A 27984-nucleotide genomic window follows, 5' to 3' on the forward strand; every position below is an offset into this window, starting at 1 on the left:
ATATGGTGTTCGGGAGGAAATCACCCGGCTGAAGGATAATAACCCATCGGGGGGTAACGAAGCCCCGCGCCGCTCCTGCCACACCGCAGCGTGGAGGGAAGGGCAGAGGGTTTATTTCAGCCCGACGCGCAGATGCTGCTGCTGAGATCAAGGGCAGCAGGCAGCCGGGAGGAACATCCTGCCTGCTCCGGCTTCGCCGACACCGAAAAAAAATGCAGCTGGATTGTCAGGGCTTTTCAGTCTTTAGGCAGAATATTTTCAGGGGGGGAACATCTCTTTTTTTCTGGGATGGAAACTCCCATCTCTTTTTTTTCCCCTTTCTGGGAAAAATCAAGGGGGGAATATCCCCTTCCCCTGTCTGCATGGCTTGGTGAAGACCCTCAGAAGGACAATGGGCAGATTTGCTCCTGCCTGAAAATGTCAGAGCCACATCCCCGGGGAGCTGGCAGCAGAAAAGCTGCGGTTTCGGCGGTGGGGAAAAAAAAAATCCCCTAAAAATCCCCTTTTCCCCAAGCTGTATCCTCAGGGCTGGCTGGAGGGGGAGCTTCTGGCTCCTGGTGCATCAAACCCCCCCAAAATCTGGAGCAAGACACCGTGCGCTCGGGGATGCCAGGTGCACGGCTTTGGTGGTTGAAAATCCCCCCACTGCGGGGTGTCCCCTTTGGGGGTTCACCCCTCTACCCCCTCCCTCCCCACAGCCGGGTCCCCTGGGGGGTCCCGGGGTCCTGTATCCCGCTGGCAGCAGGTGCTGTGCTGGGATGCTTCCCGCTCGGCCAAAAATTAGGTTGTTGGGGACTGGGGCGGGATGCGGGGTGCTGCCACGTACCCACGCACGATGGGCACACGACACGCGTGTGATGCCCACGTGCCCCATCCCGGTGCGAGCGGGGCCGGTGGGACGCTGGGGAGAGGGCGGTGAGGGCAGGGCTGGGGGCGGTGGGGAGCGCCCCGATTCAGCCGGCCCCGCTCTGAGGGTGGGGGGGGTGATGTGCAGGCAGGCTGTGAGTGCAGGCAGGCCGTGTGTGCAGGCAGGCCATGTGTGCAGGCAGATTGTGTGTGCAGGCAGGCTATGCGTGCAGGCAGAGTGTGCCGGCAGGCCATGTGTACAGGGAGGCCGTGTGTGCAGGCAGACTGTGCAGGCAGACCGTGTGTGCAGGCAGGCTATGCATGCAGGCAGACTGTGCAGGCAGGCCATGTGTGCAGACAGGCCGTATGTGCAGGCAGACCATGTGTGCAGGCAGGCCGTGTGTGCAGGCAGGCCGTGTGTGCAGGCAGACTGTGTAGGCAGGCCATGTGTGCAGGCAGGCCATGTGTGCAGGCAGGCCGTGTGTGCAGGCAGACTGTGCAGGCAGACCATGTGTGCAGGCAGGCTATGCGTGCAGGCAGACTGTGCGTGCAGGCAGACTGTGCAGGCAGGCCATGTGTGCAGGCAGACCGTATGTGCAGGCAGACTGTGCATGCAGGCAGACTGTGCAGGCAGATTGTGCAGGCAGACCATGTGTGCAGGCAGGCTGTGTGTGCAGGCAGACCATGTGTGCAGGCAGACTGTGCAGGCAGACTGTGCAGGCAGACCACGTGTGCAGGCAGACCATGTGTGCAGGCAGGCCGTGTGTGCAGGCAGGCCGTGTGTGCAGGCAGGCTGTGCAGGCAGACTGTGCAGGCAGACCACGTGTGCAGGCAGACCATGTGTGCAGGCAGGCCGTGTGTGCAGGCAGGCTGTACATACAGGCAGACTCTGCAGGCAGGCCGTGCGTGTGGGCAGACCATGCGTGTGGGCAGACCATATGTGCAGACAGACTGTGTGCGGGCAGACTGTGCAGGCCGACCGTGTGTGCAGGCAGATCGTGTGTGCAGGCAGACTGTGCACGCAGGCAGACTGCACAGGCAGACCATGAGTGCAGGCAGGCCGTGAATGCCCACGTGCTGCCTCCTCCTGCCGCTGGCTCTGTTGCCCCTCTGCAGCCCACGCAGCCCACGGGCTCCGGCCGGCGGCTGCATCCCGTCCTCAGCCGGCGCTTCCGATGCTGCTGGATCTCCCGGGCTCAGCCTGGATCTGGGAATCCCGACCCCAGCTCACCCCAAGGGAACCGGCTCCCTCGCCCGGCCGGGGCATCTCGCGCCCGGCATGCCCGAGCGCACGGAATCTTGCCCCGGATTTTGTGGGGTTTCACCATGCAGCTCCCCCCGGCCAGCCCCAGGGGTGGAGGCTGGGGAAAAGGGGATTTTTAGGGAATTTCCCCCACCACCATCCCCACCACCAAAACCACAGCTTTTCTGCTGCCAGCTCCCCAGGATGTGCCTCTGACATTTGCAGGCAGGAGCAAACCTGCCCGTCGCCCTTCCGAGGGTCTTAATAAAGCCACACGAGCAGGGGAAGGGGATATTTCCCCCCTGATTTTTCCTAGAAAGGGTTAAAAACAGATGGGAAGAGTTTCCATGCCAGAAGAAAGGGATATTCCCCCCCAGAAGGTGTTTTGCCCAAGTAGTAAAAATGTGCAAACCCCTTATTCTGCCCCAAAACAGCCCAGCTGAAGCGGCAGCGAGCGGGGGGAACCCGGGATGGGGAAGGGCACGTGGTGGCCTGGCTGGGGCTGTCCCCACGGGCAGAGGGACGGGGTGACCGGTGTCACCCTGTGCTAATTAACAGGGCTGGACCTCTGTGTCACCGTGGGCCCCCCCCCATGTCACCACTGCCCCACGTGCTCCGGACGCCTGGGTTCCCCCTCGGGGACGTCGGGGACAGGGGGCTTTTATTTAAAAGCAGTTAAATACAGAATCGTGTACCCAGAAAAATCGCTGCATGGGCATGGGGGGGGTGGCACGGCTTGAGATGCAGCTGGGGACAGGGGGGTCGCTGCCCCGTGTCCCCAAGCATGAGTCCCTGCCTGCTGCACCCTGGGGTGATGGTGCACCCTGGGGTGATGCTGAGCGGGCTTCAGGCAGGGCGAGGGCGCAGCAGGCAGCAGAGATGTCCCCAAAGCATCGCCCAGCACCCAACCGTGGGGCTCTGCAGCTTTGGGGGGGCTCAGGGAGAGATGGGAGGGACCAGCTCCACACAGATGCGAGCGAGCGAGCAGGATGGAGGGACTGTCCCCCTCCCCAGCTCCCCTAGGAGATGACACCACCCGCCCCCGCCGGAGCAAGCTCCCATCTTTCTCCACCCGTTCATTATTGAGGCTTTACGGATGCAATAATATATTTATGCATCTGTGGCAGCAAACATGTCATCCCCATCGCAGCTGAGGCGAGAGGATAGAGCGCGGGGAGGGGGGCAGCGCCGCCTCCCCCATGGAGCCTGGGGGGACCGGGGGCCGCAGCCAGGCCGACATCCTCGCCCCGGGCCCTGGTGACATGAGTGTCACCTCCCCTGGGCACCGCAGGGGGAGGACATGGGTAAATCATCCCTGCGATTGCCAGGACCACCGAGGACCTGGACGCATGTGCCCCGGGGTCACTTGTGTCCACAGGTGGCCACGTCCTTGCGTCCCTTCAGTTTTGGTGGTAATTAAGTGGGTTTTGGACAAGTCCCTACGAGCCATCAGGTGTGACAGATATGATGGGAGGATCTGCTACCAAATCCTGCTTCCATAAATCCCAGGCAGGGTTGTGGGCTGGGGGGGCCGTGGTGGCTCCAGCCTGTGCCCGGTGGGGATGGCAGGACAAGGGTCATGCTGGGCCATGCTGGGACCTCATGGCCACCCTGCGGACGTGGTGTCCATCTCGCTGGGCAGCGGAAGGACTTGGTCCCTGCAGGCAGCCTGCCTGCTGCTGTGCTACTGAGCGGAGGGGAGGGCTGGTTTTATCTCGAAAACAGAGGGTGGGATGCAGTAAGAGGTCCCCCCCAGCATCCTCATCTCTAAATTGGAGAGATGTGGCTTTGATGGTTAGACTGTTAGATGGTTATGGAGTTGGCTGGATGGCTGTCTCCAAAGAGTTGCAGTCAACAGCTCAACGTCCAAGTGGAGATGGGTAACGAGTGGTGTCCCTCAAGGGTCCGTACTGGGACCAGTACTATTTAATATCTTCATCAGTGACATAGGCAGTGGGATGGCGGGCACCCTCAGCCAGTCTGCAGATGACACCAAGCTGAGTGGGGCAGCTGATGCGCTGGAGGGACGGGATGGCATCCAGACGGACCTGGACAGGCTGGAGGAGTGGGCTGAAGTTCAGCCAGGCCAAGTGCAAGGTCCTGCACCTGGGACAGAGCAATCCCCAGTACCAGTACAGACTGGGGGATGAATGGCATTGAGAGCAGCCCTGGGGAGAAGGAATTGGGCGTACTGGTGGATGAAAAGCCAGACAGGAGCCAGCAATGTGCGTTCGCAGTCCAGAAAGCCAACCGTGTCCTGGGCTGCATCAAAAGCAGCATGGCCAGCAGGTCAAGGGAGGGGATTCTCCCCCTCTGCTCCGCTCTGGTGAGATCCCCCCGGAGTACTGCGTCCAGCTCTGGGGTCTCCAGCACAAGAAAGACATGGACCTGTTGGAGCGGGTCCAGAGGAGGCCATGGAAATGGTCCGAGGGTTGAAACACCTCTCCTGTGGAGAAAGGCTGAGAGAGTCGGAGTTGTTCAGCCTGGAGAAGAGAAGGCTCTGGGAAGACCTTACAGCAGCCTTCCAGTACCTAAAGGGGCCTACAAGAAAGCCGGAGAGGGGCTTTTTACAAGGGCAGGTAGTGATAGGACAAGCGGTAATGGCTTTAGACTGAAAGAGGGTAGATTTAGATTAGATATTAGGAAGAAATTCTTCACTGTGAGGGTGGTGAGACACTGGAAGAGGTTGCCCAGAGAAACTGTGGATGCCCCATCCCTGGAAGTGTTCAAGGCCAGGTTGGACGGGGCTTTGAGCAACCTGAAAGATGCTCAAAAGATGTCCGTGCCCATGGCAGGGTGGGTGGATTAGATGATCTTTGAAGGTCCCTTTCAACCCAAGCCATTCTGTGATTCTATATTGGAAGTGTTCAAGGCCAGGTTGGACGGGGTTTTGAGCAACCTGGTCTAGTGGAAGGTGTCCCTGCCCATGGCAGGGGTTTGGACTAGATGGTCTTTGAAGGTCCTTCCAACTGAACCCATCCTGTGAGTCTCTGATTCCAAGAGAGCGAAAATGGCAGCTGCTGGGCAAGAAGATTTCTGGTTTCATGCTGTAGCAGGTCGGAGGGTGCTGGGTCGGGGATGCTCTGCCCGGGGCCCAGTGCTGCCCAGCTGGGTTGCAGGAGGGATTTCCAACCTCAAAATATCAAATCTGGTGGGGATGGGACACGGGGGAAGGTGCTCCTTGGTGTCTGTGCAATCCTCCCGGCACAGCCAGAGCGGGATTCATCTCTCCCATCCTTGTCATGGGGATTAAAAAGGACTGGGAAAACCCCACCGAGTAACAGGATGGGTCCGAGGAAGGTGAAGGTGCCATAACCAAGGGTTGATTTGGGGACAGGCGAGCTCCTTCCCACTTGAATTTGGTGCCAGCACCCTTGAAAAATCCCATTTTCCTCCAGCTCTGCCTCGCCGGTTCCGCCTGCCCAGAGCTCCCGGGCTGAGCCCTGGCAGCTCCCTGTCCCCAAGGGGCTGCACACGCGTCCCCTCCTGCCGCGGGCCTCCCCGGGGACTGCCACGCGCTGAAGGAGCCCGCTCCCCGCGTCTCGCCCGCTTCGATTTCTTGATTAAAATAAAATCATTGCAGGCAACGCCTTTCAATTAGCAGGACTCTGGCGTGCGCCTGCCCCCGACTAATTGATACGATTTGCTGCAAAGGGAACTTTTGGGGCCGATCGATAAACTACAGAGTGTTTAATTAAGAGGGAGCCCTAAAACTCGTTGCATTGATCAGCTGCAGGTTTATCTTAATTAGCAGCAGGACGGCGTGTGGTTCCAGGCCCCACACCCCCAGGAGCATCACGGCTTCGATGGTGCAACAGCAGTAAGAGCAGGGTGTTAATGAGGGTGGGTTGTTAACGGGGCTGCTGTTAGCATGGGAAATATCCCTTACAGGAGGAGGACAGCCTGGGGAGGATGCTCTGAGCTCCACAAGTCACCTAGGTTTGGGGGGCTTGGATGCTGCCGGTCCCCAAGTTGCTCGGAGGTTTCTTGTGGAGCACGCTGAGAGCTTGCAGAGCCCCGTACCGTGCTTGCAGGCGACGCCGAGCCCTGCAGCCAGGCTTGCTCACTGCTCTCGCTTCATTTAGGGCCACCGTTGATGAAGGGCTGGGGGTGGTTGCATGAAAAGCCTGGGTGTCTTGAAGATTGCTGCCGGGGGACATCTCACCCCCAAAGGATCAGGCGAGGATGCTCCGGGTGCTGGACCAGCCTGGGGTCTGCAGTGAGCGAGCAGCGAGAAGCGCTTGGAGCAAGCCAGGAGCATTGGCCTGAGCTGAAGACAGTGCTCGCTCAGCCCCGCCATGCCCCGTGCGAGGATTGCCAAATCTGTGCCACTCACTTCCCCTGGAACGTGGCCGTGCCTCAGTTTCCCCACTCGTGAAACTGGGCGTAGGGCTGCTGCCCTGCCCTTGGGATGCCCTTGGCGCTTTGCAGGCGGTGAATGCCGGGGGAGCTGCAGCCGCAGACTCGCCGCATTTGTGCTGTGTCTCCGTATTTTCCTTAACTTTAAGCAGGATCCGACGAGGCTGAAAAAACCAAGATTTGCTTTTCGCACGGAGGGAACGTGCTTAAATAACAGCACACACAAAGCAGCATTTTACCTGCCAGAGCGGCTCCAGCAATGTTTTTCGGTGCAGTTAGCAGCCCTCGCTCATCCACAGAGAGACTGTGGTGTTTGCCACTAAATTTGTCTCTCCTCGGGATGAAGAAGGATTCGGTTTAACCAGGCTCTTCCCAGCTCCTTCTCCTTCAGCCTGTTCCTGGCTTGATGGGCTGGAATTAAGGAGCTGTACGGGTGTAAGCGCATCGCTCCGGCTCCATGGGATGCTCTCAGAGGCTCTTCCCAGCCCCATCCCTCCGCTCGGAGACTCACAGGTACCCAAAACTCACAGCCTTCGCATCTAGCTCCTGCTAAGCAGCTCTGTCAACAGCCACCAGATCGATGGATGGCTATAAAACCCCGAGCACCGTGCTCCTTGTATCATTTATTATTTACATTCCTCAATTTAAAAGATTTACGGCCCGGTTGTAAGTATTTCCAAAGGCTGTTTCCTCGGAAAGTTTAAATAGCGTGGAAGTGAATTAAGCCTCAATGCAAACAGCCTTGGTCCCGGCCCTGCGGATCCAGGGGCTGCCCGGCCTCGGCTGCTCCATGCCTTTGCATCGCCTTTAATTGAAACCGGGGTCCTGCCGGCACGGATCCAGTAGATCCTATCCCGGGGATAGGGTAGTGAATGGGATACCACGGTCCTCGGCTCTGCCTTTGGCTTTCTACCCGCCGGCAGGATGGAGCTGGGCTAAAATAGGCGTTAATTAGAGCCCTCGCTAAGCCAATTGAACGAGTGCATGATGCTTTATGGATGGGGAAACTGAGGCACAGCTAGCGGCTGCACACACAGATGCGTTAGCCATGGCTTATCCTCACGAAACACTTAGGGAAGGATTTTTGCCACCTCATTGATTTCCCCCCTGTAATTAGGACACATTAAGTCGGGCTGCATGGGCAGGGATGCTGCGGGGCCCTGGGGCAGCCCCTCGGCCGTAACCCCCATGGGAGATTCAGGGAGCGCCAGGATGGAGCTCCCCTAAATCCAGATCACCAGGGGAAGCAGCCAGTGAACGGTGGGGGGATGTAAAGCCCGTTTTCTCCTGCCATTTTCAGGATAAACTCCCACTTCTCTGCCAGGATGAGAGGCATTGTACTGGGAGGGGAAACTGAGGCACGGTGCCGCAGGGAGGACTCGGGGCCCCAGAGCTCGCAGGGTTTATCGGGTGAATCTGGGGCATCTCAAAGAGCGATGAGACAGGGCTGGGCTGTCAAGAAGATAAATGTAAAGAGGTTTTTTGGTTTGCAAGGCTGCCGGAGACACAGCTCGCTGCAGCCCTGTCCCCGTGCCCTCAGGGACCGCAGCATCCGACGCACCCTGAAGTTCCCTAAAAGTTCCCTAAAAAACCATAGCCTCATCAAATCTCCATTTTTTAACTTAGAACCGTCAGCGAATGCTCCAGCGCTCCCACCTCACCTTTGCTACCACCTTTCTTTAAGCTAATCCTGTAATTAAGAGTAATAGACCCCGAGCCGGTAGCAGAGCCATACATAAGCGCTGGGATAACAGGCAGCTCACACCAGCTACCGTCCCTAATTTTGCATGCCGTGCGATTTATTAAGCTGCATCACGTCCTTATTTACGGATTACAAATGATAGTGGCAATCAAACCCCAATGGCGCTAAACGGGAAGGCACGCGACGAGCTGGTAAGGATGGGCAGAAAAATCACTTGCAAAATACTGGGGGACCCGGTGCCTGACCTGAGCAGGAGGTTTTCCCCCTGGACAAGCTGAGCTCAGGGATAAGCCCATCCTGGAGGGTGATTTGCAGCAGTACCCGAGACCTGAGCAGTGGGGAAACTGAGGCACAGAGGGTGCTGGCAAGGCGACAAGCTGACACCTCCTTGCTTTCCCCTTCTCAGCTCCAAATATTCCTAATAACCCCTCGCTCGCCGCCGTGCATTCGCCCGCCGCCGGCTGATGCATCACGCAGACGTTTCAGCCTATCGCAACTAATTATCCATGGGATTTCCCATTAATTACCGGCTGCTTTTTGCCTTTAGCATCCCGGGAGCTGCTGCGGTGACCGATGCCCTGCTTTAATACCCGCAACCCCTCCTTTGCTCTGTTGCAGGTAGCAGCGCTGGAGAGGCAGATCTTTGATTTCCTGGGCTACCAGTGGGCGCCCATCCTGGCTAATTTTTTACACATCATGGCCGTTATTTTGGGTATTTTTGGGACCATCCAGTACAGATCCAAATACCTCATGATGGTAGGTACCGCCGCGGATGCTGCTCCCCATGCCCGGGCGCAGCATCATCACCCCTGGGGATGGCTCAGCCCCAGATCCCCTCCCATTTCCAAACCCAAATCCCTGTGGATCTGGTGGGATACAGCAAGCGGGGCGAAGGGGGGATGGACCGGGGGATGTCCGTTCGGCATGGCATGCCCTGACCGGCTCTCTTCTCGGCAGTACGCGGTGTGGCTGGTGCTGTGGGTCGGCTGGAACGCCTTCATCATCTGCTTCTACCTGGAGGTTGGACGCTTGTCGCAGGTAACGCCCCCCGCCTGCCTCCTCTTCCTCCCTCCATCCTCCTTCCCTTCCTCCCTCCATCCTCCTTCCCTCTCCATCTTCCCATCCTTCCTGCTGTCCTTCCTTCTCCTTCCCCTGCTTCACAGCTCTGCCCCCCAAAAAGGGACCCAGAGCCTGTGGGTGCCCCCACCGTGGTGGCAAAGCACCCACTTGGGTGCTGGGGGTGCCTCCTCGGGGGCTCCCGGCTGCAGCACCGAGCACCTGGGTGTGCGTGGGATGGACAGACGGATGGTTCAGGCCAAAGTGGTGGAGGGGGGGGAGAGGCTTTGAAGTGGGAGTGCAAAATTAATGAGGCTGATGAGTCGGGAATTGCAGGGCGCTCGTTAATCACCGGCGCGCCCTCGGCACTGCCGGGGTTTATGGGGTGCAGAAATTGGACGGCACCATTTCCTAACGTGCTGGAGAGGAGATAAAGTGGAGAAGGGACACGAGGACTGGGGACGAGGAATGCCGGGAAAGTTTGGGGCAGGGTCTCCAGCAGCTCAGCTTGCGGTGCAGGCAGGGATGGGCAAAGCAGCGGGGTGAGGAGGAGGAGACCCCCGCTGCTGCATATTCCCAATTTTCTGGGGTCTTCTGGGGCTCTGCAAGCGCCGCTCGGCCCCGGAGCACCCGGCAGCGGCAGGAGAGCGGCTGGACATCATTAATGGCTTTGCAAAGTCACCCAGTGGCGATGGGGGTGAGGATGTGAGCGGAGCCGTGCCTCTCCATGTCTCTCCGCCCCACCCTGGGCTATTAAATTATAGCTCTTACACGAAAAAGAGCAAAACTGAATGTAGTGATGATGCATCACTCGATGGTTTGAGCATCCTCAGCCCGCGGTTGGGGTACCCATGCCGAGGATGTGCCCCGCTCTGGCATCCCGCTCCTGGCCCTGAGGATGCCATCCCCTGTGCGGTGCTCGGGGCATCACAGAGGGCTCGGGGAAACAGGCTCCGGCTCCCTCTGCGGCTGCCCGCAGCGGGGAAAAGGGCTTCTTGGGGGGCTTGATGGATGAAACCGTCTCCCCACGTTGCTACAGGTCATTTGAGGTTCTTCTAATAAAGCTGAAGTGCCGGATACATGCAGCAGGCACGGAGGATGCAATAGGGGAGGATTCACTCCCACTGAGTGTTTTCGGTGGAAATCCCCAATCTCTCAGTGACGCTGCAATGCCAGAACACCCCCTCTTTGTGCTTCCCAGCACCTAAACCCACATCCTTTGGTTTCAGAACCCAAAACCCACTTTCTTTCTACTTTTTCTGCCCCCACCAGCAAAAATCTGTTAATCCCAGATCAGTGATTTCCTACAAAGGATGCTCAGCGGGTTTCCCGGCCCCCTGCAGACCTGAGGGCTGGTGGTGCAGAGAGGGACTGGGAGGACCCTCCGTGGGGTGGGTGCTCACCCAGCTGTGCCGGGGGACCCCACCGTGCAGTGGGTGCTCACCCAGCCGTACCAGGAGGACCCTCTGTGGGATGGGTGCTCACCCAGTTGTACCAGGAGGACCCCACCATGCAGTGGGTGCTCACCCAGCCGTGCCAGGAGGACCCTCTGTGGGATGGGTGCTCACCCAGTTGTACCAGGAGGACCCCACCATGCAGTGGGTGCTCACCCAGCCGTGCCAGGAGGACCCTCCGTGGGGTGGGCGCTCACCCAGCCATGCTGCTGCTGCTGCCTACAGGAGTCCTGCACCGGGGCTGCATCCCAACCCGTGCGGTCCCCATCTCCCTGCCGGATCCACGGGCAGGAGCATTGGCATCAAACGTGCCACGACGTGTCCTGGGATTGAGCCCCGGAGCTTAGCCTCGCGCGAGCCTGCTATGGGGAGGGCGCAGGCAGGGGCTGGGGGATCAGCCCCGCGTCTTATCCGACCCCGGTGACAGCCCGCAGCCGTGCCTTGCCGCACTGCCACCGTAAAGCTGCTGGAGATGAAACAGGGAGAGCCCCAAAGCCCGGTAGGCAGGCTTACGGGCTTGCGAGGAGGGGACGTACATGAGCAAGCCCCCCGCAAGGCTCTGCGGGGATGGGGATGGGGGGAGTGGCACTCCGAAACCCCAGGGGAAGCAGAGGGGATTGCCCTGCATCCCTGGACCACACTGGCAGGGTGATCCCATGGTCCCATCTTTTGGATGGCTGGATGCGGCCGGCAGCATTGCAAGCGGCTGCTTCCCTGCCTCAAGGCCAAGCTGCCGTGCTGGTGACCGCTCCGTGACATCCGTGATGTCACCTGGGCATCACGGCACACCTGGGTGCTGCTTGACCAAGTGGCCCATGATGCCGGCGTGGGAGGAAGCCACAAACCCCGGGGATGCCGGCTGCAGAGTAGGGAGATGCAGGGGTTTGTTGGCCTCGCTGCCTTGACATGGTCTGGGTGGATGCAATGCTCATGGAGCATCCTTGGGTTGGAAAAGCCCATTTTCTGTCCACCACCTCTGCAAAGAACCTCAGCTCCATGGTCGGTGCCTCCTCTGCTCCCCTCCCGCAGGACCGAGACTTCATCATGACCTTCAATACCTCACTGCACCGCTCGTGGTGGATGGAGAACGGGCCGGGCTGCCTGGTGACGCCGGTGATGAACTCCAACCTGGCGCCTGAGGACCATCATGTCATCACCGTCAGCGGCTGCCTGCTCGACTACCAGTACATCGAGGTAGTGAGCAGCGCCACGCAGATATTCCTGGCGGTAAGGGCAGCTGCCGGCACCTTTCCTCCTCATCCCGAATTGCGAAGCGAGAGAAGGGGGACGATGGCAGGGACCGGGGTGGGCAGAGCCACCGTGGTCCAGCTGGAGATGTCCCACCGTGCCATCACACATCAGTGCCCGTTCATAGCATCAGGGGTGGCGTTGGCTCAGGGCTGGGAAGAGAGGAGCAGACAGAGCTCATGCCAGCACCCCGGGGGTGCTGCCCGCCCCAAAACCTGGCAGGCTGTGGGCTGGATGCTGGAGGAATCGGGGGTTTCTTGGTGTAACACACCCAGGCGCTGCCTTGCTGGAGTGTGAGCTGGTGGGATGTGCCGCTTGCTGGCAAGGGAAGGTCCCCCTGTCCCGGTGGCTGTCTCACCCCATGGGGAGGTGGAAAGGGGACAGACCTGGATGCAAAGCTCCTGGGGAGCCTTGGGGGGCTGCAAGGAAATAAAGCTTTAAAGGGAATCGGGGTCCAGAGCAGCTGCCATGCACCCGCCAAAGGGGCACCCAGCGCTACGTGGGGCTCAGCACCCTCTGCACTGCTGTCCCAGTGCGAGGCCAGCCTGTCCTCCCTAGGGCCACCACCCTCGTCCCCCTGGCACAGCTGAAACCCTCCGACCTCACTGCATCCCAAACCAGCACCCAGACCCACCAGAGATGGGCTCTGGCACTGCCAGCCTGGAGGCAGCCCCCATCCTGCCCAGGATGCTCCCAGTCCCCCCAGTATGCTCCCAGGAATCCACCTCACAGCACCCAGCTCCGTCTCCCCACCGACACCGTGTCGGTCGTGTTGCCCATCACCCCGATAACCGACTTCTCTCTGCCCGCTTTTGTTTCGCAGCTCTTTGGCTTCGTCTACGCCTGCTACGTCAGCAAAGTGTTCCTGGAGGAAGAAGACAGCTGTAAGTGCTTTTGCTCTCAGTCACAGCGGGGAGAGCCCCAGCGCTGCAAAATGGCCTCAGCTAATGCCAGCTGGGGGGCAGCTCCCGGCCGGCGATGGGGGAGCGATGCCTGGGTCACAGGCAGTTGAGGGGATCCCTTTAGTTGGGGTTTTTGCCCCATTTTTCCATCCCCGGTGAGGCAGATGCGCTGGGGTGTGATGCGCCACCCTGTGCCACCGGCGGTGCCCCCCTCCCGGCCTTGGGGAGGGTGCTGCACCCTGGCCAGGCCTGGGAGAGGAGGGGGACAGGGACACTGAGCCCTGAGCTGCTGCATCTGCCATGGGACTGCAGCGCTCACAGCCTTCGGGTGCAGGAACGGGACCGGTTTCATCCAACGCGTGGGGTCAGGTTTTGTCCCCGCGCCAGCCCACGAAGAGGCTGAGATGGTCCCCAGTCCCTGGTCCCTGGTCCCTGGTCCCTGGTCCCTGGTCCCCGCACCAGTATTGCGGCACCGAGTCCAGCTCCCGTCGAAGCCGGGATGCTCATCCCCGTGCGTGGCCGCTCAGGGGCGGATTTGGGGCCGGCATCGCTCTCGCTGCTCCCCACTGACCCGAATTCAGAGCATCTTCTCTGGGACGGAGCATCTCCCCCAGGTCCCTGGTTTGACGTTGCAGCGGGGAGAATCACCCTTGCTGTAAAAAGCCACCTCCAAGCCCCAGTAAATTCACGGTGAATGCTCCTCCTGGTGCGGATCCGGCCCCGTGGGGGCTGCGGGAGAGCCGTCCTCCCCGCTCACGTCTCCCGGAGCCAGCCATCACCTGCCTCCCCCTTTCGACAGCCGCTTGGGGCTTGGGGATGATGAAATGGGAAATATTATGTCCGCCGGGCCAGCACCCATCAGGACAGTGGGGCAGCAGCACCCTCCTCCCCACCTCGAGTTTTTTCACCCCAAAGCAGGGGGAAAAACAGCAATTTAAGCAAAGTTACAGGCTAATTTTTATACAATCTACCTTGTGCTTTCCGATCTGACAATGATCCCTGCAAACACCCCTCCGGAAGCGCTGAGCACCCCGGCCCCAGTTAACCAGGTGGTTAAGGCTGTAGCCATCCAACCGCATTAAATGCTCATCTGCCGTTAATTAATTCGCGCCAGCGGGCAGCTCCCGGCAGCCGACCTCGGGCGGGGATGTGCCGCGACTGCCAGCGTGGCAAAAGCCACCGAGATGCGCTCGGCATCGGGCTCCTTCCCCGCGGCATCGGGATCAGCATCCCTGCCGGTGCCGTGGACCCAGCAATGGTCCCAGCCCAGTCCAGGAGATGCCGGGGTTCAGCATCCCCATGTTTTCCCCGCTTCGCTGCCGGGAAGCGGTGTAGCGGAAAAGGAAAATCTCCGTGTGAAATTGGACACTGCCTGCGGTAATAACTTGTTTCTATACCCAGGGAGCTGGCAAAAGGGTTTATCTACCGCCGCCGGCTTTGAAGCGTGTTTGCATTCAAACAAACTCGCGCATTCAATACACTTTTAATATTAATGCTGCTGGATCCCAAGATTCAAATGCATCTTTTTTAATGGAATATCTTATTAGATTTGGAAATGGATGGATGGCGTCAAAATTGAGAGCTGGCTGAATATTAAGTCAGGAAGATAAATACGCCGGGAGAGCTGGGCTCCCCTCTCGAGCTCACTGCTGTTTCTTGGACACCTGTGGGTGAACCCACCCGGATCACGGCTCCGTAGGGATTAATATATTGGTTCTGGGGAGGTGGGTCCTGCTACGGCTCCTGTCAGGGCTTGGATACCCCAGCCCGGCTGCGCGTGGTGCCTGTTCCTGGGCTGGCTGAGCAGCCGCTGGCTGTGCCCGTGGCAGGGTTCAGGTCTGGGGGGCAGGTAGGATGATCGTGGGAGAAGCTGGGGTACCCTCAGCCACCCGTCGCTCCCACTGCATCGAGCCGGGGTGAAGGGCTGGGGTCTGCCACCGTGATCCCTCCCGTGAGTGCCCGGGGGCTCGTCGGGCGGGTGATGGGCTCTGCCGGCCGGGGAGGGGGGATGAACCACCGGGCTGGAAATTGCAGCTGTGAAAACGGATATATCGGTGCCTGCAGTTCCCCTAAATGACAGGCTTTAAACGAGGTGTAATTCCCCCCTCACGCTCCTGAAATGCCGGCTCTGGAGACAACGACCGGGTAATTTTGCCCACTTTGTCCAGCCTGCAACGCAAGAGGAGGAGAGAGCCGCAGGGATCTCTGCAAGTCGGTCCGGCTCCTTTCCTCTGTTTCTCGCTGGCACTTTTCCTGGGACGCTGCTGCGACCTGGGATGCTGCCATGACCTGGGATGTTGCAGCGATCCGGGATGCTGCGTTTCCCTGGGATGCTGCGTTTCCCTGGGATGCTGCATTTCCCTGGGATGCTGCTATGACCCCAGGTGCTGCCCCGACCTGGTATGCAGCACTTCCCCAGGATGCTGTGACGACCTGGGATGCTGCGATGATCCAGGATATTGTGGCGTCCCGGAATGTTGCAGCAATGTAGGATGCTGCACTTCCCTGCGATGCTGCACTTTCCCAGGATGCTGCCGGGACCTGGAATGCTGTGGTGACCTGGGATGCTGCATGTCCCCTGGATGCTGTGGCGACCGGGATGCTGCGGCGACCAGGATGCTGCGGGGACCCAGGATGCTACTGCATACTGAGATGTTGCATTTCCCTGGGATGCTGCACTTCCCTGGGTCGCTGTGGTGACCCAGGATGCTGCGCTTCCCCGGGATGCAGCTGCAAACTGGGATGCTGCACTTCCCTGGGATGCTGCGGCAACTTGAGATGCTGCACCTCCCCAAGGTGCTGCTGCAACCCGGGATGCTGCATGACCCATGGGTGCCATCAGGGCGGGGGAGGCAGGGAAATCGCCCCGCTGCCCTCCCCAGCTCACCTTGCTGCTCTCCCCCCTCTCCCCAGTTGACTTCATCGGCGGGTTTGACTCCTACGGCTACCAGGCGCCACAGAAGACGTCACACCTACAGCTACAGCCGCTCTACACGTGAGTCCGTGCAGGCCAGGGAAAGCCTTGGGGTGCTCAGGGATGCTCAGGGATGCAGGAGCCCCTCCAAGGTGCCTCATCGCACCGTCGTAACCCGAAATATTTGGGTCTGTGAGTCCGCTCGGCTTCAATATAAAGCCCAGAAGCTGTGTTGGGGCTGGGGCTGGGCAGTTTTCGGGGGGATCGCGCCCTTGTTTTGCTTTTTGCTGCTTTTTGTTTGCTGAGCCTCAACACGCTCGGGCTGCCCCGAGGGAGCAGCAGCTCTTCAGATAAGTGCAGCTGACTTTTTTTTTTCCTCTCCCTTACCCATTAAGCTTAACTAGATAAATGCTCGAACGAGATAAGGCTGCAAAATCTAAAGGGATTAGCCTCGTGCGGGCTTTGCCGGGTGCCAAAAATTAATTATATTTTAAGCCTTCTATGCAAATTCAAGGGCACGCCATGCAATTAGAGATGCAAAGAGGGGGCTGTGGTGGAACAAATGCATTGTGATATTGCTCGGCCCTCCCCGGGTGTTTGGGCACAGACAGTCTCTCATGTGCCCACCTCGGTGCATGGATGCAGGTGAGCACCCATGGGTGCTGTGCCCCCCTGCATTGAGCTGGTCCTTTCCCAGGGGCCCCCCAGCCCTCCGGGTGTGAGCGGGGCATGGCGGGATGGGAGCTTCCCGGGGTGGGGACACGGATGGTGGCACTGGTGTTTCACCACAGTGTCACCCTGAGGTGGGAGCGGTGCCAGCACCCACGTCCTGGGGATTGACCTGGGTGTCCTGCCCTCCCCCAGCTGGGTGCCCACCCTTGGGGGGACCCAGGAGAGCCTTGTCCCACAGATGGGACATGTCCCATGGATGGTGTCCCCCAGGCAACCCCTTCGGACCTGCCTTGGTGGGGCGGCGTAGAGCCACCATGACAAAGACGGGCAGTGGAGAAGGCAGGGACCGGGGGGAGCCCTGCCTGACCCTCTCCTGCCTGCAGCCTCCAGCAGCACAGGGGGCACGGGGGGCTGCCAGGGGGCTGCCAGGGGGCTGCTGTGGGCCCAGCGGTCCCTGACAGCTGCAGGATGAGTGCTGAGAGCTGCAGCATTTTGGGATATCAGCAGGAATATCAATTTTAGATATACAGGGGACCCAAAAGCTGATGGCAGAGAAACTCGGTGCTGAGATAGCAGGATGGGGAGACCTCAGCGGGGTGCAGAGGTGCTGGGGAAATCCCTCTCCTCCCTTTCTGGGAGATGTTTAACCCAGCCCTGTATCCTCTGCAAAACCCAGCCCTCCTCCAGGGCTCCCCCGGCTGCCCAGGACCTGTTTTGGGGTGATGGAGGAGTTTGGGGTTGCACGGCTTGGGGGATGGGTTGTGTGAAGCCACCCAGGTCCCGGAGCATCTCATCCCAAAGTGATGCTGGGGATGGTGCTGCCTGGCTCCCCGGCACAGATCCAGCCTCCGGCCTCGCTCCCTGCCTGCAACAACCCCGTGGGCAAGCCCCAAAGCCCTTCGCGGGCAGCGTGTGCTGGGGGCTGCTGGCTCTCGCCCTGCCTGCAGGGCTGGCTCGGGCAGCGCTCCTTGTAATTAGATTGCTTCCTAATTAATCAAGCTTGCTCGGGCTGCCCACATCCTTGTGGCCTTTCTGCAGGCAGGGCCTGGGCAGGGGCGGGGGGTGTCACAACCAGGACCCTGCCACCACGCTGCCAGCTCCCCCCTGCCCGCAGCCACCTCCGTCCTACCCCAGCAGCTCATTAATAACCCACCACCTAATTAATGCAGCTATAATTTATATCAAGGCGCCTCCATCACCCTGACAGAGGTGGCAGGTCAGGCTCATGGACTCGGGGGGACGCACCCTGTCCCCAAGGTGGGAGATGCCGGGTCCCACGGTGGCACGGTGACAGCCGGGGGGGACCCGAGGCAGGGTGCTGGGACAGCGGTAACCCCATCTTGGGGAGGGGGACACCGGGGGTCTCGCTGCCCCCCATCACCGGTGAGAGGACGCACAAGGTGCTGTGCCGGCTCAATGGAGTAGATCCGGCCACTTGTGTCCCCAGGGGACAGCCGGGCAGGACAGAGCGGGGCTGCCGTCCTAGCCTGAGAAATTAAAGCTTATTCTGCAGTTACCAATTAGCTATAATTGGATTAATGGCGGGCGTGGGGGAGGGTTTCCACCCAGCGGAAGGAGGAGGATGTGCCGTGCCACCACCCGCTCCTCGTCCCCTTGGGTTCCTCCTGCCCGGCCAGGGTGGCACTGGGTCTGGGTCCCCCCCGTCATTTTTCCCCCCCCAGGATGGGGGCTCTCGCCTCCAAAGTCCCTCCTGTAGCACATCGGGAAGGGGGGAAATGCAGGTTGGGAGCTGGGAGCTGAGACCTGGGCAGTTGTGACAGGGGTGTGCAGGAAGGGGGGTCTGCAGGGGGTCCCCCTGCGCTGTCCTGGGGGAGACGGGGGTTGTTTCTCTTTCTGGTGCGAGGGGGCCGCGTGCTTGCCCGGTGCTGCGGTTGTGTGCGGTGTGTCCGTGCGACCGGCCGGGGCTGCGGGTGTGCGCCAGGATCCGGCCTCCCGCCGCGCCGGCTCTTCCCACCCATTTTAAACGTGGACGTGTACACAAGAGGATGCACAGCAATGCCCGTGCGTGCACACCTGCGCACGCACACAGGCCTGCCTGCGCACACGCTCGTGTGCTGACACGCTCTCACACGCCTGCACACGCCTGCACACGCGCACGGGGAGCAGCGGGCCTGCAGGCGTGCGCAGCGTCCCCCAGACCCCAGCACCCGCCGGCTGCTGCCAAAGGGCACCCTGCCAGGAGAGAGGGCTGGCGGGACGCTGCGGGGATGGGCAGCGTGTGTCCCCCTGCGGTCGGGGGTCCTGGGCCCCTCCATGTCCCCTCTGTGTCCCCTCAGTGCCCGCAAGCAGCCGGGGATGGGTGAGCGGGGCAGCCCCGATGGCGGTCCCCGTGTCACCGTGAGGGGGGGAACATCAACCCGTTGGGGCTTCCCAGCCTGGCCACAGTTGCTCTCTTACATTTTGGGGGGGTGAAACGAGGGTGATGGCCGTATGAGAGCCACCCCGGCTCACCCCAGCAGGTCCCTGTCCCCCGGGATGGGCAGTTGGCGGCTGCCTGTGGCCGTGACTCCTTGTCCCCACGTGGGGACACGTGGCAGGGACAACTCCCCAGACCCCGGTCTCACCCCTAACGCCTCCTCTCCCCTTCTCTCCCCAGATCCGGGTAACCTCCTCCTGCCCTGGATCCGGCCCCGGCCCGACGTGGGAGCCAGAGGTGACAGGACCCCCCTAGAGCGAACTGTCCCACACCTGATGACACGACCCCGGCAAGGGGGGGGAAAACAGCGAGCCGCCCGGTCCCCTCCTGCCTCCCCGCACCCCGCAAGACCCCCGAAAATGGAGCCGGGAGCTGCACATCCCTCCCACCCTGGATGCCTCCGAGCCCAAACCACCCACCCACAGCAGGATCGGGGGGCTGGATACAGGGGGGACCCCCCCCAAGCTGTGCCACCCCCTCGGGCTCCCACACCCTCCCCAGGATGGGGACATGCGAGGAGGTGGCATCGCTCGCCGGACACCATTTTCTTCTGTTTCTCCCAGCCTGGTTTTTCCTTGGAGCAGCGGGGTCCTTCCCAGCGTGCCGGGCAGGAGGGGGGCCCGGAGTGGGATTGGGGCAAAAACCAGCCATTTTGGAGCAAACTGGGACCAGGGGCAGGGGATAAACACCGCTTTGGGGACAGCGGGGCACAGAGAGCAGCTTCGTCCTCCACTGGGTTGGGACAATTTCCCAAAACGCCGCGTTTGGGAGTCGGGCCGGCCCCAAAAATGGGGTTTTTGCTCCCAGAAGGAATTTTCCAGACCCCCTGGTTGGATGAAACAGCATCGAAGGGGCTCGGTCCGGGATGCTCCCCTCATCCTGAGGAGCTGGATCCGGCCGTCAGCATCTTGCCTCGTCCCCCCTAAACCTGGGGATGAGGCGGGGACAGAGCACCCCGAAATCTCCCCGCAAGCCCCTCCGTCCCTGCCGCATTTTGGGGGGAGTCTTGCTCAAATTTGGCAATACCGACGCTGCTCTCGACACAGCCCCTTTCCGGCTGTTTTAATGAATCTAATGAATGTTTTGGGTTGTTTTGGTTTTTTTTTAATTACTGTTTGGGTTTTTTTTTTAATTTAAAGTGCCTGAGTAGACTCTGGCTGAGCAGGACCCCCCCCGGCGAACCTGTGCCGGGACCCCCCCCCCCCAAAGGCCGACATCGTGCCTTCAGCAACGCTCTGCCCACCCCAGGGCTGCCCCGGTGCCCCCCGGCCCCTCACCCAGGGCTGCGGGGGGGGCAGCTCAGTGCCTCTCCGACCCTCCCCGGCCCCTCCATCCATTCGAGGTCCCGGTGGGAAATCCATCCGTCAGGTTCAGCGGCAGAAGAGGGGAGACGTCGGCACGTGGGGAATGATTATTTGGGGGCAGGGGGGGAACGTGCAAGGTCCGTTGGGCAGCGATCGCTTTGCAAAATGAAGACGAGCTGGGAGTTAAAAGCCTCGGAAGAAGCTGGAAGGAAAAAAGCAATTTCACGAAGCATCCCAGCTCCCCCCGACCTCCTTGTTCTCCTTTTTTTCCTGGAGGTGGGATGTGGTTTCTCCTGGATCCCTGGATCTAACCCCAAGCCCACCCTTTGCATCTGGGAGCAGGGCGGGGGTCGCATGGATTTTGCCTCCCAGGCATTTTTCCTCCAGTCCTGGGGGTTATTTGGGGATTTTTTTTTTTTTGCACCCTGGAGTGGGTTTTTTTGTCCTTCCCAACAAGCAGCCGTGAAGTGCCAACACCCGAAGCTGCCCGAGCCCAAACCCTGGGCAGGGGATGGGCTGCATCCCCCCGCCAGCCCCTCCACCGCCTCCAGCCAAGCTGCGGACTTTACAGGCAATAATTTTTCCACCCTTGCCCTTCTTTTTTCCAAGGAAAATAGTGTTTTTCAGGCAACGGATCCCCCCCATCCCCCAAAACACATCCCCAGCCCCAAGCGCTGCCCAGCCCCGGGGACAGCAGCATCTCCGGGGTTGATTTTCCTCTCCAGAACCAAGGATGCTCTTGCTGACCCGCCGTGGGATGGGATGGGATGGGATGGGGTGGGGTGGGATGGGATGGGATGGGATGGGATGGGATGGGATGGGATGGGCAGACACCCACCTGCTCGAAACCCTTCTCAAACCCAGCAGGAAGCAGAAGGAAAAGCTTGCCGTCATTTAAAACTCATTCGAAAGAGCTTCCCTCCCTCCTGAGCTCGGCAGGAGCCAGGCACCGGCGCTCCGCGACCTTTTCTTTTTCTTTTCCGTTGGCTTGTTTTTATATAAGACTGTATTTGTAACGTGAACCGAGGATTTCTTTTCTATTCTGTAATTATAAAAGTCGAAGGAAAGTTTCATCCGATGGCTGTTCTGGTTTTGGGGCATTTCCCTTCCTTGTGCAGTTGAATCGATTAAAAAGTGGAGGGGTTTTTATTTTGCTATTTTTTTTTTTCCCCCTCCTTAATGCTGCCAGCTCGCTCCCGCGGGCTCTGCATCACCCAGCTTTCCGCTGCCTTATAACTCAGTGCTTCGTTTTAATGATGCCCCGGCAAGGCTCTGCCTCCTCCCTCGCTGCCTGCGCAGGTAATTTCCTCCCAGGTAGTAAAATAACAGAAAAAAAGCAAAAAAAAACCCCAAACCCCAAAACCAGAAATGCAGAAAAGCATGGGTACCACCCGCCGTGGGATGGGGGCTGCATCGGTGGCCGGCGCATCCCACCCCTGTGCAGCATCCTCCGGGCTGGGTGCGGGTGCCATCCCTGTGCATGGGGGTGGCTAGGGGGTCAGCAGCCTCCCTTCCCCTGAGAGAAATATTAATAAACCCCTAAAGAAATATTAATAAACCCCCAAAGAAATATTAAGAACCCCCCCCGGGGTGTTTTTTTCAGGTTGAACTCCTGAAATAAAACTTTCCAGGCCTGCAAGGAGCAAGGGTAGGGATTCCCCAGCGGGAGACGCCAGCTTGCAGCCGCAGCCCTGTGGGAAAAGTCTCCTTCTCCCCCCAAATATTCACATTTTCCATCACCAAAGCAGGAATTCTAATTCAGTGCAGTGCCACCCCTTTGGGGTGCCACCTGCTCCACACGTGGTTTCATGCAAGCATCCAAAGCCGTTTCACTTGCTCTGGTTTTAATTGATTTCAGATGAAAGGCGGTCGCCTTCTGCTCCCATCCTCTGCCTTTGGTTTTTCTCCCCTTTGCTGCCTTTTCCAGCTAAACAGGAGGAGGAAAGGGGCGATGACATTGAATTAAATCTTATTTTTTAAATCAAAATAGAAATGTCGTGAGGCCAGGGCAGCAAATACGGTGTCTTCGGTGACATCAGGGACCAGAGCAGCCGGCTGCTCCTTCTCCCCTGGGCTGAGCTCCCCGTGATGCTTCTGCTCGGCAACTCCCTGCCACAGCATTTTGTCACCGGCTTTTTTGGGGACACAATGCCTGTGTTGACTTGTTCCCACTTGTTCCCAAATCTCAGTCCCTGTGGGAATTGAGCCTTCATCCCCGTAAGAGTCCTCCTGTCCCCAGCCGGGAGCTGGCGTGGGGTCCCCAGCAGCCCTGGGTGTCCCTGGGCCGGGGTCGGTGGCCCCGAGCAGATGTCACCGGTCACCCACAGGTCCTGCTGGCTCAGCTCTGCTGCGGGATTCCACCCCTGGGGTCCGGTCTTTAACAGAAAAGACTAAAAGTAGGTTTCCAGACCTAAAATCCATGGATTTTAGGGGGGGTGTCCAGGGATGGAGGAGCCACAGGGTTTGCCCTGGCCATGGGGACAGTGGGGTGTCCCAGTACCCCAGGGACAGGCGGGTGTTGCCCCAAAGCAGGGGGTGTGGGGGGTGAAGGTGGCCCCTGCTGGGGCACTGGGGTTTCCCTGTGCACAGGGGGAGACGAGCAGCCCCTGCCCTTGAGTGGGTCCCCAGGAAACGGACCCAAAGGACCCCCCGGGGTGGGTGCAGCCAGCGGGGCGGGTGGGGACAGCACCCACTGCCTCTGTGGGCAATACTGTGTGTTTGGGTGAAGCCTGATCAAACAAGAGCTATCTCATGCCTTGTAGGTACCAAGGAAGGGGGGAGGATTTTTTGGGGGGTTGAGCAGGGATGGAGGCCTGTTTCTATGACAACAGTGAGGCCAGTCAGACCCCGTGGCCGTGAACCAGGCAAGAAGTGGGTCAGCATCCCCACGGTCCCGCTGGAGCATCCCATGGCCACGCTGCCGGAGCATCCCGTGGCTGTGCTGATGGAGCATCCGTGGCTGTGCTGCCTGAGCATCCCATAGCCATGCTGCTGGAGCATCCAGCCACACTCCTCCTCCCCGGCTGGGGAGGAAGGAGGAAACCTGTTTGCCTGCCCACACCCATCGATCTACCTCTTGCAAAACAACCTCCTGCTGCCCAGCCCCGTCCCAGCTCCGGCAGCCTGCCCAGGCACGCCAGGAAACCCTCCCGCAGTAACGGAGCTCCAGCCTTCGGCCTCGCCGTGCCCCGTGTTCTGCCTCCCGTCCCCTCGGAGGGGGCAGGTCAGGGGAGGTGAGCGCCAAATTGGAGGTTGAAATAGGGTTATTAAAGTGTTTTTCAGTTAAAGTCTTTAACTGTGGGTGAAGCATCTTCCAGTTTATTGCACAGTGTGTGTGGTCATAAAATTCGTTGTCCTTTATCTGGCGCGGATCGGGTCCCTTTGGAGGCGGCTGCTGCTGTGAAAGGTGGTTGTGGGGCTGGGAGATGTCACCCGGGTAAGGGAAATAAAACCCCATCGCCCGCACATCTTGGCTGGATAACGATCGCAATGGGAATTAATTCAGAAACGGGTCTGGAACACGCGTCGGGGGTTTTTTCTGCGGGTGCTGCCGTGGCACGGCTGGTGAGCTGCCTCCCAGCAGGGATTTGCACACACTGGGAAGGTGGCACTGGTGGGACTGGGAAACACAGGGGATGGCTCTGGGAGCCTTGCTGGGCGGGATTTTATTGCCGTTACTAAAATGACGCTAAGTCAGAGCAAGGCGATGGCTCCCCGCAGCCCTGGGCTCACGTCAGCGCTGGGCTGAGGTTATTTCTAGCAGCCCCTCCAAAAGCCACGGCCACCATCGCCCACCCGCAGCCACCATGAGGGAGACGCTTCCCAGCTCCAAAACATCCCCACGGCGCAGAAAAAGAAATAAAAATATTTGGGAAGCTGCTTGAAAAGCCAAAAAAAACCCCCATCCTGGCTGGGGGCAGTGCCTTATTTCTGGGCATCCCCAGCTGGGATGTGGGATGTGGGTGCTCTCGGGTGCAGGTGAAGGCACCCCACGCACCGCGGGGCTGCCGGCGGGGCTCGGCACCGCTCCGAAGCGTGACTGCTCCAGAAATCCTTCCTCCAGCTCCGGGGCGAGGAAGGTGATGGGTTTTGCTGGTTCAGCCTGGGGTCATATACTTAAAATTTAAATAGTTAGTTAGTTATTTTTAAATAATGTTTATTTACTTTAAAAACTTATTTATTTACTTATTTATAAGTAAATATATTAACTTATTTATTTATAGTAAATAAAAATAGTTTATTCATTATAAGTAAATATATTAACTTATTTATTTGTAGTAAATAAAAAATATTTATTATAAGCAAATATATTAACTTATTTACTTATTTATAAGTAAATAAATTAAATAAGTAAGTAAATAAGTTTTAAAAGTAAATAAGTAAGTAAAAGGGAAAGTGTGAAACTGAATCCATAGACAAAGGATAAAACTCTACTGAGGGGTTTCAGGAGTTATAACAACTCAGATTTTAATGTCTTATAATAGAGGAGTTTTTTCAAACCAAATCGCCAGCCTCCAAAAGCCGGTTTTAAAAGCTTTTCCCAACCTAAGTGCTGGGAAAACACGTTTCAGAGGCGGCTTTGTGCCGTTTGCTCAGTGCTCGCGGCCAGCAAGACATCCCAGGAGGACGGGAGGGCTGAGATTTGCTTCACAGGTAATAAATCCCCCGGGTTTGGGGCTGGAAATTTGGAGGATGGTCCATGTGTCTCCCCCCGAGGCAAAGCCAACAGCATCCCGGCCCTCACCATACGGAGACAGGCAGGAAAAATTTGGGATATAGTGGAAAACCAACCATCTGCTTCCCAGCGTTTCCCTTCTCTCCATTTCCTTGCCGCCCCTTTTCCCACGGGCATTCCCCTCCAAATTTCTCTTTGCAAATTTAGAGCTGCATTGTCCAAGCGGGATCATTTCGAAATGGCAAAGCCAGCTCAGGACCAGCTGCCAAAAGCCAAACCGTGAATTTTCTGGGGGTGTCGCAGCTCCTTTTCCCTGCAACCCCAGCAGCATCTCCCACGCCGGAGCCGCATCCCACCAGCGGTACCGACATCGCCGGGTGGCTCCCGGGAAACCCAGCCTGCTGCAGCGGTTATCGCTGCTGGTCGCCAGCTGAACCTGGGTGCCACGCACCCACCCCGGTGTCATCGGGCAAGGCTGGGCGCTGGCACGGACCCGTTGGAGGAGATGAAGGCGGTTGATAATCCGACCTTTAATTCCCATCTGTGGTGGGTTGACCCTGGCCGGATGCCAGGTGCCCACCACAGCCGCTCTATCACTCCCCCTCCTCAGCTGGACAGGGGAGAAAACATAAAACGAAAGGCTCGTGGGTCGAGATAAGGACAGGGAGATCCCTTCACCAGTTACCGTCACAGGCAAAACAGACTCGACTTGGGGAAAAATTAGTTTAATTTATTACTAGTCAAATCAGAGCAGGATAATGAGAAATAAAACCAAAGCTTAAAACACCTTCCCCCCACCCCTCCCTTCTTCCCGGGCTTAACTTTACTCCTGATTTTCTCTACCTCCTCCCCACGAGCGGCGCAGGGGAACGGGGAATGGGGGTTGTGGTCAGTTCATCACACGTTGTTTCTGCCGCTCCTTCCTCCTCAGGGGGAGGACTCCTCACACTCTTCCCCTGCTCCAGCGTGGGGTCCCTCCCACGGGAGACAGTCCTTCATGAACTTCTCCAACGCGAGTCCTTCCCACGGGCTGCAGTTCTTCCCGAACTGCTCCAGCATGGGTCCCTTCCACAGGGCGCAGTCCTTCAGGAACAGACTGCTCCAGCCTGGGTCCCCCGTGGGGTCACAAGCCCTGCCAGCAAACCTGCTCCAGCCTGGGCTCCTCTCTCCACGGGGCCACAGGTCCTGCCAGGAGCCTGCTCCAGCGCGGGCTTCCCACGGGGTCGCAGCCTCCTTCGGGCATCCCCCTGCTCCGGCGTGGGGTCCTCCACGGGCTGCAGGTGGATATCTGCTCCACCGTGGACCTCCATGGGCTGCAGGGGGACAGCCTGCCTCACCATGGTCTTCACCACGGGCTGCAGGGGAATCTCTCTGCTCCGGCACCTGGAGCACCTCCTCCCCCTCCTTCTTCCCTGACCTTGGTGTCTGTGGAGTTGTTCCTCTCACATCTTCTCACTCCGCTCTCTCTGGCTGCAACTGCTCCTCCCCTGTAACTTCTTTTCCCTTTCTTAAATCTGTTATCCCAGAGGCGCTACCACCGTCGCTGATGGGCTCGGCCTTGGCCAGCGGCGGGTCCGTCTTGGAACCCGCTGGCATTAACTTTATCGGACATAGGGGAAGCTTCTAGCAGCTTCTCACAGAAGCCACCCCTGTAGCCCCCCCGCTACCAAAACCTTGCCACGCAAACCCAATACACCATCCCAGCATGAGTCATGGGCAGAGCGAATGGCAACGCCTTGGCTGGGAGCATCACCGCATCTACCCCATTATTTGGGCATGTTACATTCTCAAATCACTTACTTCTCTTGGGAAATGGATGTTAAAACACCTCCCGCCTTTCCGCCTTCCCCAGGAAAGCCTGACTGCTTTCTCCTCCCCGTTTGCAGCTGGTGCATCCTTTGCCGAGCGGGGAGGATGCTCAGTGCACAAGCGGGCGCCTTTCCCCCAGGTCCCCGCAGACGGAGGGTACATCACTCCCACTACTTTGGTTTTACAGCCATAATCTTATTTTCAGAGCAGCAGGGGAAATTCTTCAAAATAAAAACGATGTGGATGATAGCCCGAATGGCACCGGCCATCCCCGCCGTGCGACGGCCCCCACCCTGTTCCCACCCTAGTCTGAAGCCAGGACACGGGTGCAGCATCCCCAGCAGCGATGCTCTCGCTGCCCCAAAAACTATCAGGGCATCTCAAATTTAAAAAGTCTGTGAGTGTGGGCATTGCACCGCTACCTACAGCCATGGGGGGGCTTGGGGGGGCTTCACTATGAACCCCTTACACCCTGGACCAAGCTGGTCCCTCCTTACAGCCGCTGTCCCCTGCCTGGCTGCGGCTGAGACGTAATTACAGAGTCCAAGCATCCCTCGCCGCTATCATGTGAAGAAACCCTGTGTCGCCGTAAACAGGAAGGGCAGGAAGAAAAATGAGTTGATTTTCTTCCATCCCAACCCGAGCAAAGAAATGGCTGAGAAGCAACAAAGGATTAATTTACCCCGCACAGAAACACCGGCTCCCTCCCGCAGCCGCGGGACCCCGGCGAGTCACAGATGTTAAGGAGTAAAAAAGCCGCTTTCACAACCTCAAACAAAGGCATAGAGACGCTTTTCAGGGACTCAAGGAGATCTGTAGATCCAGCTGCCACGGTCCTAGGTGTGCTGAGTTATATACGGCTGGTTCCAGGGAAATGGGAGCGGGAGCGAGGCCGGTAGGATGCGGTGGGTGAATGGGAACAATGTTTTTGTGCTTGGAGGGAAGATCACTGCTTGCTTTTGGTGGTAAATCGATTAAGAAACATATCCTAAGCCTTATCTTTCCCCCTTTGATTCCTTAGCAGGGATGGATGGTACTCCAGCGGTCCCTGCCAGGTGGAAGATGCAGCGGCATCCCCAAGGGACACCCTCCTCCTGGCACGTTACCAAGCAGAGCTGTGCCACGGTATGGGTGCAAGGCCCCCAAAATCCCCAGCCGTGCATCCCTAAAAAGATGCTCTTTTTGGTGCTCCCATCACCTCTGGTCCCAGCTGGAAGGTGATACATGGACGGGTGTTTACCCAAACAAACGTTGGACGGATGCGACGGCTGCCTTGGTGGGAGTTCTCGGGCTTTCTCTGCCGGCCATAGCGCGCCCGTGGGCACATGCACAATTTTTGGCTCAGGATTCACAACACATGGCT

The 27984-nt window shown here is 58.8% G+C and overlaps 1 protein-coding gene across 1 annotated transcript in view; it reads left to right on the forward strand.

The window, feature by feature from the left end:
* NKAIN1 (sodium/potassium transporting ATPase interacting 1) overlaps nt 1-15809 on the forward strand; it is a 35345-nt gene extending 19536 nt beyond the window's left edge. Inside the window, exons 2-6 of the mRNA XM_050909695.1 lie at nt 8769-8906; nt 9108-9188; nt 11690-11887; nt 12732-12792; nt 15724-15809. Coding sequence (XP_050765652.1) covers nt 8769-8906; nt 9108-9188; nt 11690-11887; nt 12732-12792; nt 15724-15809 — 564 coding nt within the window. The remainder of the gene's footprint in view (nt 1-8768; nt 8907-9107; nt 9189-11689; nt 11888-12731; nt 12793-15723) is intronic.
* The last annotated feature ends 12175 nt before the right edge of the window (nt 15810-27984 follow it).

Source organism: Gymnogyps californianus, chromosome 22 (assembly GCF_018139145.2).
Source record: "Gymnogyps californianus isolate 813 chromosome 22, ASM1813914v2, whole genome shotgun sequence".
Lineage (NCBI taxonomy): Eukaryota > Metazoa > Chordata > Aves > Accipitriformes > Cathartidae > Gymnogyps > Gymnogyps californianus.